Here is a 17,341-nt window from a genome sequence, read left to right as displayed (position 1 = left end):
ATAAACCAACATTTAAACTGCCAGTTTAATAAACCAACATTTAAACTGCTAAACTGCCAGTTTAATAAACCAACATTTAAACTGCTAAACTGCCAGTTTAATAAACCAACATTTAAACTGCCAGTTTAATAAACCAACATTTAAACTGCCAGTTTAATAAACCAACATTTAAACTGCTAAACTGCCAGTTTAATAAACCAACATTTAAACTGCTAAACTGCCAGTTTAATAAATAACATTTAAACTGCTAAACTGCCAGTTTAATAAACCAACATTTAAACTGCTAAACTGCCAGTTTAATAAACCAACATTTAAACTGCCAGTTTAATAAACCAACATTTAAACTGCCAGTTTAATAAACCAACATTTAAACTGCTAAACTGCCAGTTTAATAAACCAACATTTAAACTGCTAAACTGCCAGTTTAATAAACCAACATTTAAAACAGCTAAACTGCCAGTTTAATAAACCAACATTTAAACTGCTAAACTGCCAGTTTAATAAACCAACATTTAAAACAGCTAAACTGCCAGTTTAATAAACCAACATTTAAACTGCCAGTTTAATAAACCAACAGGCAGAAATAATGCAGTGGGACTTGAGGTTACACCATCAGCTGGAACGGTGTAACCCTTTCCTCAGCGGAGGGATGGTGTCCCCTTTCCTCAGCAGAGGGACGGTGTCCCCTTTCCTTAGCAGAGGGACGGTGTCCCCTTTCCTCAGTGGAGGGACAGTGTCCCCTTTCCTCAGTGGAGGGACAGTGTCCCCTTTCCCCAGCGGAGGGACGGTGTCCCCTTTCCTCAGCGGAGGGACAGGGATAATGTAATGTACTGGGTCTATGGCCTACTGAGCATAGCCAATATGCAGGGATAATGTACTGGGCCTATAGCCTACTGAGCATAGCCAATATGCAGTGATAATGTACTGGGCCTATGGCCTACTGAGCATAGCCAATATGCAGGGATAATGTACTGGGCCTATAGCCTACTGAGCATAGCCTATATGCAGTGATAATGTAATGTACTGGGTCTATGGCCTACTGAGCATAGCCAATATGCAGTGATAATGTACTGGGCCTATAGCCTACTGAGCAGAGCCAATATACAGTGATAATGTATTGGGTATATAGCCTACTGAGCATAGCCAATATGCAGTGATAATGTACTGGGCCTATAGCCTACTGAGCATAGCCAATATGCAGTGATAATGTACTGGGCCTATAGCCTACTGAGCATAGCCAATATGCAGTGATAATGTACTGGGTCTATGGCCTACTGAGCATAGCCAATATGCAGTGATAATGTACTGGGCCTATAGCCTACTGAGCATAGCCAATATGCAGTGATAATGTACTGGGTCTATGGCCTACTGAGCATAGCCAATATGCAGTGATAATGTACTGGGCCTATAGCCTACTGAGCATAGCCAATATGCAGTGATAATGTACTGGGCCTATAGCCTACTGAGCATAGCCAATATGCAGGGATAATGTAATTATTGGGCCTACTGAGCATACTGAGCATAGCCAATATGCAGTGATAATGTAATGTACTGGGTCTATAGCCTACTGAGCATAGCCAATATGCAGTGATAATGTAATATACTGGGTCTATAGCCTACTGAGCATAGCCAATATGCAGTGATAATGTAATGTACTGGGTCTATAGCCTACTGAGTATAGCCAATATGCAGGGATAATGTATTGGGCCTATAGCCTACTGAGCATAGCCAATATGCAGTGATAATGTACTGAGCCTATAGCCTACTGAGCATAGCCAATATGCAGTGATAATGTACCGAGCCTATAGCCTACTGAGCATAGCCAATATGCAGTGATAATGTACTGAGCCTAAAGCCTGCTGAGCATAGCCAATATGCAGGGATAATGTACTGAGCCTATAGCCTACTGAGCATAGCCAATATGCAGGGATAATGTACTGAGCCTAAAGCCTACTGAGCATAGCCAATATGCAGGGATAATGTACTGAGCCTATAGCCTACTGAGCATAGCCAATATGCAGTGATAATGTACTGGGCCTATAACCTACTGAGCATAGCCAATATGCAGGGATAATGTACTGAGCCTATAGCCTACTGAGCATAGCCAATATGCAGTGATAATGTACTGGGCCTATAGCCTACTGAGCATAGCCAATATGCAGGGATAATGTACGGAGCCTACAGCCTACTGAGCATAGCCAATATGCAGGGATAATGTACTGAGCCTACAGCCTACTGAGCATAGCCAATATGCAGGGATAATGTACTGAGCCTATAGCCTACTGAGCATAGCCAATATGCAGGGATAATGTACTGAGCCTATAGCCTACTGAGCATAGCCAATATGCAGGGATAATGTACTGAGCCTATAGCCTACTGAGCATAGCCAATATGCAGGGATAATGTACTGAGCATAGCCAATATGCAGGGATAATGTACTGAGCATAGCCAATATGCAGGGATAATGTACTGAGCATAGCCAATATGCAGGGATAATGTACAGAGCATAGCCAATATGCAGGGATAATGTACGGAGCATAGCCAATATGCAGGGATAATGTACTGAGCATAGCCAATATGCAGGGATAATGTACTGAGCATAGCCAATATGCAGGGATAATGTACTGACCCTACTGCACAAAACTCACTACAGAACTGTTTTTAAATAGGTTAATGTTGCATAGGTTTACGTTGATTTAAAAAACAGTAGATCTAGGTAGTATGAGAGGCTACATACAGACAGACACCTGTTAGTCCGGCTGATTGAGGTAGTGTGTACATGTAGATATGGTTAAAGTGACTATATACAGTAGAGAGGCTATATAGAGTAGAGAGGCTATATAGAGTAGAGAGGCTATATACAGTAGAGGCTATATACAGTAGAGGCTACATACAGTAGAGAGGCTACATACAGTAGAGGCTACATACAGTAGAGGCTACATACAGTAGAGAGGCTACATACAGTAGAGAGGCTACATACAGTAGAGAGGCTACATACAGTAGAGAGGCTACATACAGTAGAGAGGCTACATACAGTAGAGAGGCTACATACAGTAGAGAGGCTATTTACAGTAGAGAGGCTATATACAGTAGAGAGGCTATATACAGTAGAGAGGCTATATACAGTAGAGAGGCTATATACAGTAGAGGCTAAATACAATAGAGGCTATATACAGTAGAGAGGCTATATACAGTAGAGAGGCTATAACAGTACTTCACAACCCCCTACGCCTATTTCACAGTGCCCTACGCCTATTTCACAGAGCCCTACGCCTATTTCACAGTGCCCTATTTCACAGTGCCCTATTTCACAGTGCCCTACGCCTATTTCACAGTGCCCTATTTCACAGTGCCCTACGCCTATTTCACAGTGCCCTACGCCTATTTCACAGTGCCCTACGCCTATTTCACAGTGCCTTATTTCACAGCGCCCTACGCCTATTTCACAGTGCCCTACGCCTATTTCACAGTGCCCTACGCCTATTTCACAGTGCCCTACGCCTATTTCACAGCGCCCTACGCCTATTTCACAGCGCCCTATTTCACAGCGCCCTATTTCACAGTGCCCTACGCCTATTTCACAGCGCCCTATTTCACAGCGCCCTATTTCACAGTGCCCTACGCCTATTTCACAGCGCCCTATTTCACAGCGCCCTACGCCTATTTCACAGTGCCCTACGCCTATTTCACAGTGCCCTACGCCTATTTCACAGCGCCCTATTTCACAGCGCCCTATTTCACAGCGCCCTACGCCTATTTCACAGTGCCCTACGCCTATTTCACAGTGCCCTATTTCACAGTGCCCTACGCCTATTTCACAGCGCCCTATTTCACAGCGCCCTACGCCTATTTCACAGTGCCCTACGCCTATTTCACAGCGCCCTATTTCACAGCGCCCTATTTCATAGTGCCCTACGCCTATTTCACAGCGCCCTATTTCACAGTGCCCTATTTCACAGTGCCCTACATATGGACAGTGATCATGCGACTCCCAAATGGCACCCTATTTCCTATATAGTGCACTACCATGGGCCCTGGTCAACGGTCAACAGTGCATAATTTAGGGAATAGGGTGCCTACCCTTAGGGACTCAGATATCCTTACCTTGATGGTGTTCTTGATCTCCTCTAGCCGAGAAGTCAGGAAGGAGTTGACCCTCTCTAGTTCCAGCTGGGGCCACTCCAGCAGCCGACTAGCCTCCGGGCCCTCACCGTACTCCACATCCTCCTCCTCCTCCTCCAGGCTGAGGTGGTCTGGGTCCTCACTGGGCTCTGGAGGGGTGGAGGGGGGGTCGCTACCAGCTCCCTCACCATCACCACTACCCGCCTGGGTCTGCTTCTCCTGAGGTGGGGAGAGGAAGACGGTCAGACGGACACGGTCAGACAGTCAGACATACGGTTAGACAGTCAGACATACGGTTAGACAGTCAGACATACGGTTAGACAGTCAGACAGACGGTTAGAAAGTCAGACAGACGGTTAGACAGGCGGTTAGACAGTCAGACAGACGGTGTGACGGTCAGACAGACGGTGTGACGGTCAGACAGACGGTGTGACGGTCAGACAGACGGTCAGACAGTCAGATAGACGGTCAGACAGACAGTCAGACAGACGGTTAGACAATCAGACAGAGACAGACAGACGGTTAGACAGTCAGACAGACATACAGAGATAGACAGACGGTTAGACAATCAGACAGACATACAGAGATAGACAGACGGTTAGACAGTCAGACAGAAGGTTAGACAGTCAGACAGACGGTTAGACAGTCAGACAGACGGTTAGACAGACGGTTAGACAGTCAGACAGACGGTGTGACGGTCAGACAGACGGTGTGACGGTCAGACAGACGGTCAGACAGTCAGACAGATGGTCAGACAGTCAGACAGTCAGACAGACGGTCAGACAGTCAGACAGACGGTCAGACAGTCAGACAGACGGTCAGACAGTCAGACAGACAGTCAGACAGTCAGACAGACGGTCAGACAGTCAGACAGACAGTCAGACAGTCAGACAGACAGTCAGACAGACAGTCAGACAGACGGTTAGACAGTCAGACAGACGGTTAGACAGTCAGACAGACGGTTAGACAGTCAGACAGACGGTTAGACAGTCAGACAGACGGTTAGACAGACAGACAGACAGACGGTCAGACAGTCAGACACACAGTCAGACAGTCAGTCAGACAGACGGTTAGACAGTCAGACAGACGGTTAGACAGTCAGACAGACGGTTAGACAGTCAGACAGACGGTTAGACAGTCAGACAGACGGTTAGACAGTCAGACAGACGGTTAGACAGACAGACAGACAGATGGTTAAACGGTCAGACAGACGGTCAGACAGACAGATGGTTAGACCGTCAGACAGATGAGTAGTGAATAGTGACGGTTAGAGGCGGTTAGACAGTCAGACAGACGGTGTGACGGTCAGACAGACGGTGTGACGGTCAGACAGACGGTGTGACGGTCAGACAGACGGTCAGACAGTCAGATAGACGGTCAGACAGACAGTCAGACAGACGGTTAGACAATCAGACAGAGACAGACAGACGGTTAGACAGTCAGACAGACATACAGAGATAGACAGACGGTTAGACAATCAGACAGACATACAGAGATAGACAGACGGTTAGACAGTCAGACAGAAGGTTAGACAGTCAGACAGACGGTTAGACAGTCAGACAGACGGTTAGACAGACGGTTAGACAGTCAGACAGACGGTGTGACGGTCAGACAGACGGTGTGACGGTCAGACAGACGGTCAGACAGTCAGACAGATGGTCAGACAGTCAGACAGTCAGACAGACGGTCAGACAGTCAGACAGACGGTCAGACAGTCAGACAGACGGTCAGACAGTCAGACAGACAGTCAGACAGTCAGACAGACAGTCAGACAGACAGTCAGACAGACGGTTAGACAGTCAGACAGACGGTTAGACAGTCAGACAGACGGTTAGACAGTCAGACAGACGGTTAGACAGTCAGACAGACGGTTAGACAGACAGACAGACAGACGGTCAGACAGTCAGACACACAGTCAGACAGTCAGTCAGACAGACGGTTAGACAGTCAGACAGACGGTTAGACAGTCAGACAGACGGTTAGACAGTCAGACAGACGGTTAGACAGTCAGACAGACGGTTAGACAGTCAGACAGACGGTTAGACAGTCAGACAGACGGTTAGACAGTCAGACAGACGGTTAGACAGTCAGACAGACGGTTAGACAGACAGACAGACAGATGGTTAAACGGTCAGACAGACGGTCAGACAGACAGATGGTTAGACCGTCAGACAGATGAGTAGTGAATAGTGACGCCTCTAGCACTGAGATGCCTTAGACCTCTGAACCAGGGTCTGTAGTGACGCCTCTAGCACTGAGATGCCTTAGACCTCTGAACCAGGGTCTGTAGTGACGCCTCTAGCACTGAGATGCCTTAGACCTCTGAACCAGGGTCTGTAGTGACGCCTCTAGCACTGAGATGCCTTAGACCTCTGAACCAGGGTCTGTAGTGACGCCTCTAGCACTGAGATGCCTTAGACCTCTGAACCAGGGTCTGTAGTGACGCCTCTAGCACTGAGATGCCTTAGACCTCTGAGCCACTCGGGAGACCAAGCTGCCTCACGTAACAGAAACAGGCGATTACTACAAATATGAAGTACATCCACATGTAGACGTCCCAAACAAACACCAATACTTTAAGATGTATTAACTGATCTGTATTGGTGACTATTCCCACCACGTCATGTGACATCACCTTCTTCTTCTGTTTATGGCGCGCCCGCTTGGCAGCCTTAGCGCTGTTGGCTGGTTTGTGCTCTGAGGAGTTGATGAAGTCCAGCAGCTCGTCCACGTCTCGGTGGTCGATGGAGGTGGACACGGCCGGGTCAGAGTCCCGTCTCTGGGGAAGACACTCCTCCTTACGACGCGTCAGCCGGGACCGGAGCTTCTCTCGGATCTCTGTGTAGTTACGGCTGGTCGGAGCCGCCGGGGGCTAGAGGGAGGACAGGATATGATCAGAGGAGAGATAACCCTTATTTAATAGGATGCGTTTCATTTCAATATCTTTCTGTCTTCCTTTGCCCTTGTTCACTCCCCTTTAGACATCTGTAAAGGTTGGATAGGTGACAGTAACATGGCAGAAACTAGTTGGAGAGTACACCTATCCAGCCATCTCAGATGTAGAGAAAGGATGGCAGAAGGGAGGAGAGCATCTTTGTGGATTGAAACCCGAGCCATAATATTTTTGTTGTTGTATGTTTATTGGCTAGAGAGAGAGACCAAGATGAAAGGTAGGAGAGAGAGAGTGTTGAAAGAGCAGAGGGTTGGATTCCAACCCATGCTGGCAGTGGTACATCGTACACGTGCAACACAGGCAGCGGGTTAAGACTGTTGGACCGCCCGAAGGTCACCGGATGGCACATTTAACAAGTGCTCCATACATTCAATCACAATCCATTACTAAAGAGACGGACCGCTCTGTGTCCAAAGAACTTACTTTTGTCACTCACTGTTTATACTGTTCATGCTTTTAATGCTATTTCAATAAATGACTAAGTGTGCCATACTATGAATTAGGAATGAGAATTGCCAGGGACCTCACAATTCTATATGTATTGCGATTTGAGACTGTGATTTTATTGCGATTTGAGACTGTGATTTTATTGCGATTCGAGACCCTGATTTTATTGTGATTCGAGACTGTGATTTTATTGCGATTCGAGACCGTGATTTTATTGTGATTAGAGACTGTGATTTTATTGTGATTAGAGACTGTGATTTTATTGTGATTAGAGACTGATTTTATTGTGATTCGAGACTGTGATTTTATTGTGATTCGAGACTGTGATTTTATTGTGATTAGAGACTGATTTTATTGTGATTAGAGACTGATTTTATTGTGATTAGAGACTGATTTTATTGTGATTCGAGACTGTGATTTTATTGTGATTAGAGACTGATTTTATTGTGATTCGAGACTGATTTTATTGTGATTCGAGACTGTGATTTTATTGTGATTAGAGACTGATTTTATTGTGATTAGAGACTGATTTTATTGTGATTAGAGACTGATTTTATTGTGATTCGAGACTGTGATTTTATTGTGATTAGAGACTGATTTTATTGTGATTAGAGACTGATTTTATTGTGATTAGAGACTGTGATTTTATTGTGATTCGAGACTGTGATTTTATTGTGATTCGAGACTGATTTTATTGTGATTCGAGACTGATTTTATTGTGATTCGAGACTGTGATTTTATTGTGATTAGAGACTGATTTTATTGTGATTAGAGACTGTGATTTTATTGTGATTAGAGACTGTGATTTTATTGTGATTAGAGACTGATTTTATTGTGATTAGAGACTGATTTTTATTGTGATTCGAGACTGTGATTTTATTGTGATTAGAGACTGATTTTATTGTGATTAGAGACTGATTTTATTGTGATTAGAGACTGTGATTTTATTGTGATTAGAGACTGATTTTATTGTGATTAGAGACTGTGATTTTATTGTGATTAGAGACTGATTTTATTGTGATTCGAGACTGTGATTTTATTGTGATTCGAGACTGTGATTTTATTGTGATTAGAGACTGATTTTATTGTGATTAGAGACTGTGATTTTATTGTGATTAGAGACTGATTTTATTGTGATTCGAGACTGTGATTTTATTGCGATTCGAGACTGTGGTTTTATTGTGATTAGAGACTGTGGTTTTATTGTGATTAGAGACTGTGGTTTTATTGTGATTAGAGACTGTGGTTTTATTGTGATTAGAGACTGTGGTTTTATTGTGATTAGAGACTGTGGTTTTATTGTGATTAGAGACTGTGGTTTTATTGTGATTAGAGACTGTGGTTTTATTGTGATTAGAGACTGTGGTTTTATTGCGATTCGAGACTGTGGTTTTATTGTGATTAGAGACTGTGATTTTATTGTGATTCGAGACTGTGATTTTATTGTGATTAGAGACTGTGATTTTATTGTGATTAGAGACTGTGATTTTATTGCGATTCGAGACCGTGATTTTATTGTGATTAGAGACTGATTTTATTGTGATTCGAGACCGTGATTTTATTGTGATTAGAGACTGATTTTATTGCGATTCGAGACTGTGATTTTATTGTGATTAGAGACTGTGATTTTATTGTGATTCGAGACCGTGATTTTATTGCGATTCGAGACTGGTTTTATTGTGATTCGAGACCCTGATTTTATTGCGACTCGATGTCCCAAACATATTGGCCGTGAGGCTGTCTACGAGAGCCTGTCAGATGACTGACTCATTGTTGGAGGTAAAAGCAATAATATTTTTGTGGAAATTGTGATTTTGGTTGTTTTGGATACTTTAAAACCATTTTCATTATAGTAATTATTTAGCATGCTCAATGTGAAAACGCAAGCTCAAACTTCCCTGAGAGAGTGTCGCAGCCGACACTCAAGATAACATGCTATAAATCAATGACGTTTGGCTGGTTTAGACAGAATAATTAGCTAGCTAGTAATGTAGTAAGATAAAGTTGTCATTCACAATCAACTATTTTTATTTTGTCTACAGGTAGGCCTATTGATCGGTGTGTAGGCCCATTGATCGGTGTGTAGGCCCATTGATCAGTGTTTAGGCCCATTGATCGGTGTGTAGGCCCATTGATCAGTGTGTAGGCCCATTGATCAGTGGGTAGGCCTATTGATCAGTGGGTAGGCCTATTGATCAGTAGGTAGGCCTATTGATCAGTGGGTAGGCCTATTGATCAGTAGGTAGGCCTATCAGCTGGTCATAATGACATGAAAAGTGAACACAACATATGAACAGTATTGCAGTAATTTCAGCAGTTCAGAATGATCTAGATTTTAGGTAGAAACGCAACTGATATGCTATTCTAAAAACTTGCTCATAATGTCATTTTGAGCCCTGGCCACTCCCCTCACAGATGGAAAAGCATTGGATAGGTGTATATGAATTACCTACCAACACAGTTACACCAATCCACTGCTTTTCATCTTTGAGGGGGTGTGACCGAGTGCTCAGGGGATTGGGCTCCTGTCATCTTAACCCACCCAGTCTTTTTCTAGTTGAAGCTGACTTCTCAGATAAATAGCCATGTTGCTTGTTGTCTGATTTAGCTAGCTAGTTGTCATTACGTTGAACTGACAGTATTCTCTGGGATTACCACTACTTTACAATCGTCTTGTCACCTCATCACGGATGGAGAGATCAAATTTCAAATGAGAGTGTCTTCAATGAGGTGCCAGAAAGGTATGTTAAGCTAATTAGCTAGCTAGCTAAGTACACCACAAATGGCATGTACATGCTCAACTGCATATGCAGGGCTGCTTCTATTGGTCGAAACTCCGCATCGCAGAACACAAGGCTGCTTCTATTGGTCGAAACTCCACATCGCAGAACACAAGGCTGCTTCTATTGGTCGAAACTCCACATCGCAGAACACAAGGCTGCTTCTATTGGTCGAAACTCCACATCGCAGAACACAAGGCTGCTATTAGAAATCAAAACACAGACCATCGAAGCCAACCATGGCTCACCTTCCTCCCTGCGCTTCGTAAACCATAGAACACGTTTCACCAAGAGGAGGGGACATCGCACGTAAACTAATTCCTTTGACCCTATTGATTAACCAGACACTCTTATTATTAGCATTATTGTTGTGTGCTAGAATTTGCCGTTCTTCTTCTCTTCCATTGTTGTGTCATAATGGGGCCACTGGGCCAGACAGACCTTGGTGAGAGTGAAACCTCTGACTTCTTCTCTTTCTCCCAAGCCCCACCTCACAACAACAACAACAACAAAGATGATCACTTCTTTCCTCTCTGACAAAACGGGTTCAACTCGATATTTCTATTTGAGGTTTGGTCCAACATTAAGGGTCATAAGGACACTAACACATGGATACATACTGTAATAGAGAAGTTAAAACAAGGTGGTTGGAAAGGTTGTTGTTTTCACCTCCTCAGATTTCGGGCAGAGCAGACTACTAAAACGGATGTACGATTGAACTTTCATTCAGGAAAATGAAATGCTCCGTTTGTCCAGTGAGCATTACGGTACCCTGTCTCTAATAGAGTACCGATGGAAAGGTTAACTTCCCTGTTTATGTTTCACCTCCTCAGATTAGCAGACTACTAAAACGGATGTACGGATGAACTTTCATTCTGGAAAATTAAATGCTCCGTTTATCGCGCGCGCATTACGGGGACCACGTACCGCTGTCAGCATTTTAATCAAATAAAAGGTTATACTAGCTGTTTATTCGGTTTTAAAACATATTTTTTTCAATAAGCATAAAACTATTATATAAAGAATTGGCGTCTCGTTCTCATTCATTCTCTCATTCAATACTTTGATTTCAACACGTGAACAACGTGGACAGGCTAGCATGCTGTTCCAACAGTTGGAGACGGACAGGAGGTCGTGTTCCTAATTCAACTCTTTTGCCTTTTTAGCTGTATTCCAGAGCTTATCAAATTATACCTTGATCCAAGTTGGCTGAACTTGAAGTCTAAATATTAGCTGGCTACTCACTAACACGTGGGCTTGTTCCTGAGCGATTGTTTATGAGACCGGTGTTCATTTACTATAATGGCTGCTACATTAGTTAATGTGTATTATGCATGGTTCAGGTTAAATTTCTAACCAAAAGATCATTTTTTATAGAAGACCTGAAAGCCAGATCAGGGAATATTGCAAACAATAAAAGGCAGGTACAACTATTTTGATAAAATAATGAAATTATTAGAGGTTCTTATGATTATGGAAAGCATATATTCAGCCTCAGGTAAAATCTACCAAGACCTGAATTCATTAGATAAAACGCAGTGTATTTGACCGCTAATTGTACAAAGCTTATTTCGAGAAAATATTTTGTTAAAAGTTTGAAAAAAATGAAGCTATGAGTTCTAGTCCATTTTTTATTTGAGTTAACCTTTATTTAACTAGGCAAGTCAGTTAAGAACACATTCTTATTTTCAATGACGGCCAAGGAACAGTGGGTTAACTGGTCTAGGAACAGTGGGTTAACTGGTCTAGGAACAGTGGGTTAACTGCCTTGTTCAGGGGCAGAACGACAGATTTGTACCTTGTCAGCTCGGGGATTCGATCTTGCAACCTTACGGTTAACTAGTCCAACGCTCTATCCACTAGGCTACCCTGCTGGTTACTAGTCCAACGCTCTATCCACTAGGCTACCCTGCTGGTTACTAGTCCAACGCTCTAACCACTAGGCTACCTGCTGGTTACTGGTCCAACGCTCTATCCACTAGACTACCCTGCTGGTTACTAGTCCAACGCTCTATCCACTAGGCTACCCTGCTGGTTACTAGTCCAACGCTCTATCCACTAGGCTACCCTGCTGGTTACTAGTCCAACGCTCTATCCACTAGGCTACCCTGCTGGTTACTAGTCCAACGCTCTATCCACTAGACTACCCTGCTGGTTACTGGTCCAACGCTCTATCCACTAGGCTACCCTGCTGGTTACTAGTCCAACGCTCTATCCACTAGGCTACCCTGCTGGTTACTGGTCCAACGCTCTATCCACTAGGCTACCTGCTGGTTACTAGTCCAACGCTCTAACCACTAGGCTACCTGCTGGTTACTAGTCCAACGCTCTAACCACTAGACTACCTGCTGGTTACTAGTCCAACACTCTAACCACCTGCTGGTTACTAGTCCAACGCTCTAACCACTAGGCTACCTGCTGGTTACTGGTCCAACGCTCTAACCACTAGACTACCTGCTGGTTACTAGTCCAACACTCTAACCACTAGGCTACCTGCTGGTTACTGACCCAAAGCTCTAACCACTAGGTTACCTGCTGGTTACTGGCCCAATGCTCTCACCACTAGGCTACCTGCTGGTTACTAGTCCAACATGACATCACAACACCCCATAATGACAAAGAAATGTTAAATGTTTTATTACACAAGACTTGTCTGTGTGCTTAGTGTCGTTGTCCTGTTGGAAGGTGAACCTTCACCCCAGTCTGAGATCCTGAGCGCTCTGGAGCAGGTTTTCATCAAGGATCTCTGTAATTTGCTCCGCTCATCTTTCCCTCGATCCTGACTAGTCTCCTAGTCCCTGCCACTGAAAAACATCCCCACAACATGATGCTGCCACCACCATGCTTCACCGTAGTGGTGCCAGGTTTCCTCCAGCTGTGAGGCTTTGCATTCAGGCCAAAAAGTTAAATCTTGGTTTCATCAGACCAGAGAATCTGGTTTCTCATGGTCAGAGAGTCCTTTAGGTGCCTTTTGGCAAACTCCAAGTGGGCTGTCATGTGCCTTTTACTGAAGAGTGGATTCCGTCTGGCCACTCTACCATGAAGGCCTAATTGATGGAGTGCTGCAGAGATGGTTGTCCTTCTGGAAGGTTCTCCCATCCCCACAGAGGAACTCTGGAACTCTGTCAGAGTGACCATCGGGTTCTTTGTCACCTCCCTGACCAAGGCCCTTCTCCCCCGATTGCGCAGTTTGGCCGGGCGACCAGCTCTAGGAAGAGTCGGTGGTGTTTCCAAACTTCTTCCATTTCAGAATGATAGAGACCACTGTGTTCTTGGGGACCATCAATGCTGCAGAAATGTTTTGGCACGCTTCCCCAGATCTGTGCCTCGACACAATCCTGTCTCAGAGCTCTACGGACAATTCCTTTGACCTCATGGCTTGGTTTTTGCTCGGTCAACTGTGGGACCTTATATAGACAGTTGTGTTCCTTTCCAAATCATGTCCAATCAATTGAATTTACCACAGGTGGACTCCAATCAAGTTGTAGAAACATCTGAAGGATGATCAATGGAAACAGGATGCACCTGAACTCAATTACAAGTCTCATAGAAAAGAGTCTGAATATTCATGTAAATAATGTTTCTGGTTTTAGAAACTCTGCAAAAAAAATAAACATTCCTTTTTTCAGGACCCTGTCTTTCAAAGATAATTCGTAAAAATTCAAATAACTTCACAGATCTTCATTGTAAAGGGTTTAAACACTGTTTCCCATGCTTGTTCAATGAACCATAAACAATTAATGAACATGCACCTGTGGAACGGTCGTTAAGACACTAACAGTTTACAGACGGTAGGCAATTAAGGTCACAGTTATGAAAACTTAGGACACGAAAGAGGCCTTTCTACTGACTCTGACAAACACCAAAACAAAGATGCACAGGGTCCCTGCTCATCTGTGTGAACGTGCCTTAGGCATGCTGCAAGGAGGCATGAGGACTGCAGATGTGGCCAGGGCAATAACGTCACCTATGGGCACAAACCCACCGTCGCTGGACCAGACACGACTGGCAATAAAGTGCTCTTCACTGACGAGTCGCGGTTGTATCTCACCAGGGGTGATGGTCGGATTTGCGTTTATCGTCGAAGGAATGAGCGTTATACTGTGGCCTGTACTCTGGAGCGGGATCGATTTTAAGGTGGAGGGTCCATCATGGTCTGGGGCAGTGTGTCACAGCATCATCGGACTGAGCTTGTTGTCATTGCAGATAATCTCAACACTCTGCGTTACAGGGAAGACATCCTCTTCCCTCATGTGGTATCCTGCAGGCTCATCCTGACATGACCCTCCAGCATGACAATGCCACCAGCCATACTGCTTGTTCTGTGCGTGATTTCCTGCAAGACAGGAATGTCAGTGTTCTGCCATGGCCAGCGAACAGCCCAGATCTCAATCCCATTGAGCACGTCTGGGACCTGTTGGATCGGAGGGTGAGGGCTAGGGACATTCCCCCCCAGAAATGTCTGGGAACTTGCAGGTGCCTTGGTGGAAGAGTGGGGTAACATCTCACAGCAAGAACTGGCAAATCTGGTGCAGTCCATGAGGAGGAGATGCACTGCAGTACTTAATGCAGCTGGTGGCCACACCAGATACTGACTGTTACTTTTGACCGACCCTTTGTTCAGGGACAAATTATTCAATTTCTGTCAGTCACATGGAACAGTCTGTGGAACTTGTTCAGTTTATGTCTCAGTTGAGGAGACACATTTGTTCATACAAATATTTACACGTTAAGTTTGCTGAAAATAAACGTAGTTGACAGTGAGGGGACGTTTCTTTTTTTATTTTTGTTTTCTGAGTTTATTTAATAAATTTGCTAAACTTACTAAAAGCCTGTTTTCGAATTTGTCATTATTGGTATTGTGATGTCATTATGGGGTATTGTGATGTCATTAGGGGTTATTGTGATGTCATTAGGGGGTATTGTGATGTCATTAGGGGGTAGCTGTATGCATTTTTCCTCCATCACTACTATACATACCGCGTTGTGTCCGAAGAACTCACAGTAGCAGCAGTCACAGTACTTCCCATCCTTCTGGTTGTTTGAGGAGGAAGCACAGGAGCTCCTCTCAGAACTAGAGTCCTCGTCCTCTCCCTCCTCCAGCTCCGAAGGGGGGTGACACAACCCCCCCGCCCCGTTAGACAGCTTATGTCCTTTACACGCCTGGTCCCTGGAGCATGGACATGGGATACAGAGAACAGATAGTCAGATGTAGAGACAGATAAAGACAGAAACCATGCTTAGTGAGGTGACTTTTAGAAGAATTCAGCAGTGATGACAGGTAGATGACAGGTAGAACCACGACCATGTCTCGTCACTAGATTCTAGAGCAGTGATGACAGGTAGAACAACGACCATGTCTCATCACTAGATTCTAGAGCAGCAGACAGTGATGACAGGTAGAACCACGACCATGTCTCATCACTAGATTCTAGAGCAGTGATGACAGGTAGAACCACGACCATGTCTCATCACTAGATTCTAGAGCAGTGATGACAGGTAGAACCACGACCGTGTCTCATCACTAGATTCTAGAGCAGTGATGACAGGTAGAAACACAACCATGTCTCATCACTAGATTCTAGAGCAGTGATGACCGGTAGAACAACGACCATGTCTCGTCACTAGATTCTAGAGCAGTGATGACCGGTAGAACCACGACCATGTCTCATCACTAGATTCTAGAGCAGTGATGACAGGTAGAACCACGACCATGTCTCGTCACTAGATTCTAGAGCAGTGATGACCGGTAGAACCACGACCATGTCTCATCACTAGATTCTAGAGCAGTGATGACAGGTAGAACCACGACCATGTCTCGTCACTAGATTCTAGAGCAGTGATGACAGGTAGAACCACGACCATGTCTCATCACTAGATTCTAGAGCAGTGATGACAGGTAGAACCACAACCATGTCTCATCACTAGATTCTAGAGCAGTGATGACAGGTAGAACCACGACCATGTCTCGTCACTAGATTCTAGAGCAGTGATGACCGGTAGAACAACGACCATGTCTCATCACTAGATTCTAGAGCTAGAGCAGTGATGACAGGTAGAACCACGACCATGTCTCATCACTAGATTCTAGAGCAGTGATGACAGGTAGAACCACGACCATGTCTCATCACTAGATTCTAGAGCAGTGATGACAGGTAGAACCACGACCATGTCTCATCACTAGATTCTAGAGCAGTGATGACAGGTAGAACCACGACCATGTCTCATCACTAGATTCTAGAGCAGTGATGACAGGTAGAACCACGACCATGTCTCGTCACTAGATTCTAGAGCAGTGATGACAGGTAGAACCACGACCATGTCTCGTCACTAGATTCTAGAGCAGTGATGACAGGTAGAACCACGACCATGTCTCGTCACTAGATTCTAGAGCAGTGATGACAGGTAGAACCACGACCATGTCTCATCACTAGATTCTAGAGCAGTGATGACAGGTAGAACCACGACCATGTCTCGTCACTAGATTCTAGAGCAGTGATGACAGGTAGAACCACGACCATGTCTCGTCACTAGATTCTAGAGCAGTGATGACAGGTAGAACCACGACCATGTCTCATCACTAGATTCTAGAGCAGTGATGACAGGTAGAACCATGTCTCATCACTAGATTCCAGGGGAGGCCGTTTGAAATAATGTCTGTGTTCCAGTATCTCATGCAAATCATTTAGTGTCCTCGCATGTTAGCGTGAAATGTACGACTTCATTTAATAAAATGTCACTGCATTAGGGCAACACTCCCCAAACAAACACATCTTAGAGTTTGACATTTAGTCAGTGGTTATCAATTTGACCAGCTAAATAGTATCAGCAATCTGTTTGCAATCGAGCAAAATACATTTGATGAACCTACAGTGGCAAGAAACAGTATGTGAACCCTTTGGAATTACCTGGACTTCAGCATAAATTGGTCATAGATGAAGATCAGATCAAATTTTAAGTCACAGCAATAGACAAACCCAGTCTGCTTAAACTAATAACACAAACAATTATATGTTTTCATGTCTTTATTGAACACACC

The 17,341-nt window shown here is 44.4% G+C and overlaps 1 protein-coding gene across 1 annotated transcript in view; it reads right to left on the bottom strand.

The window, feature by feature from the left end:
* Positions 1-17,341, bottom strand: part of LOC110526785 (protein FAM193B) — a 37,742-nt gene that overhangs the window by 9,729 nt on the left and 10,672 nt on the right. The window contains exons 6-8 of the mRNA XM_090221233.1: positions 15,283-15,472; positions 6,758-6,994; positions 4,105-4,341 (exon numbers count right to left, since the gene is read on the bottom strand). Coding sequence (XP_090077359.1) covers positions 4,105-4,341; positions 6,758-6,994; positions 15,283-15,472 — 664 coding nt within the window. The remainder of the gene's footprint in view (positions 1-4,104; positions 4,342-6,757; positions 6,995-15,282; positions 15,473-17,341) is intronic.

The sequence above is a fragment of the Oncorhynchus mykiss genome, chromosome 25 (assembly GCF_057628025.1).
Source record: "Oncorhynchus mykiss isolate SJ-2025 chromosome 25, ASM5762802v1, whole genome shotgun sequence".
Taxonomy (NCBI): domain Eukaryota; kingdom Metazoa; phylum Chordata; class Actinopteri; order Salmoniformes; family Salmonidae; genus Oncorhynchus; species Oncorhynchus mykiss.
This window is presented reverse-complemented; position numbering and strand designations above follow the sequence as displayed.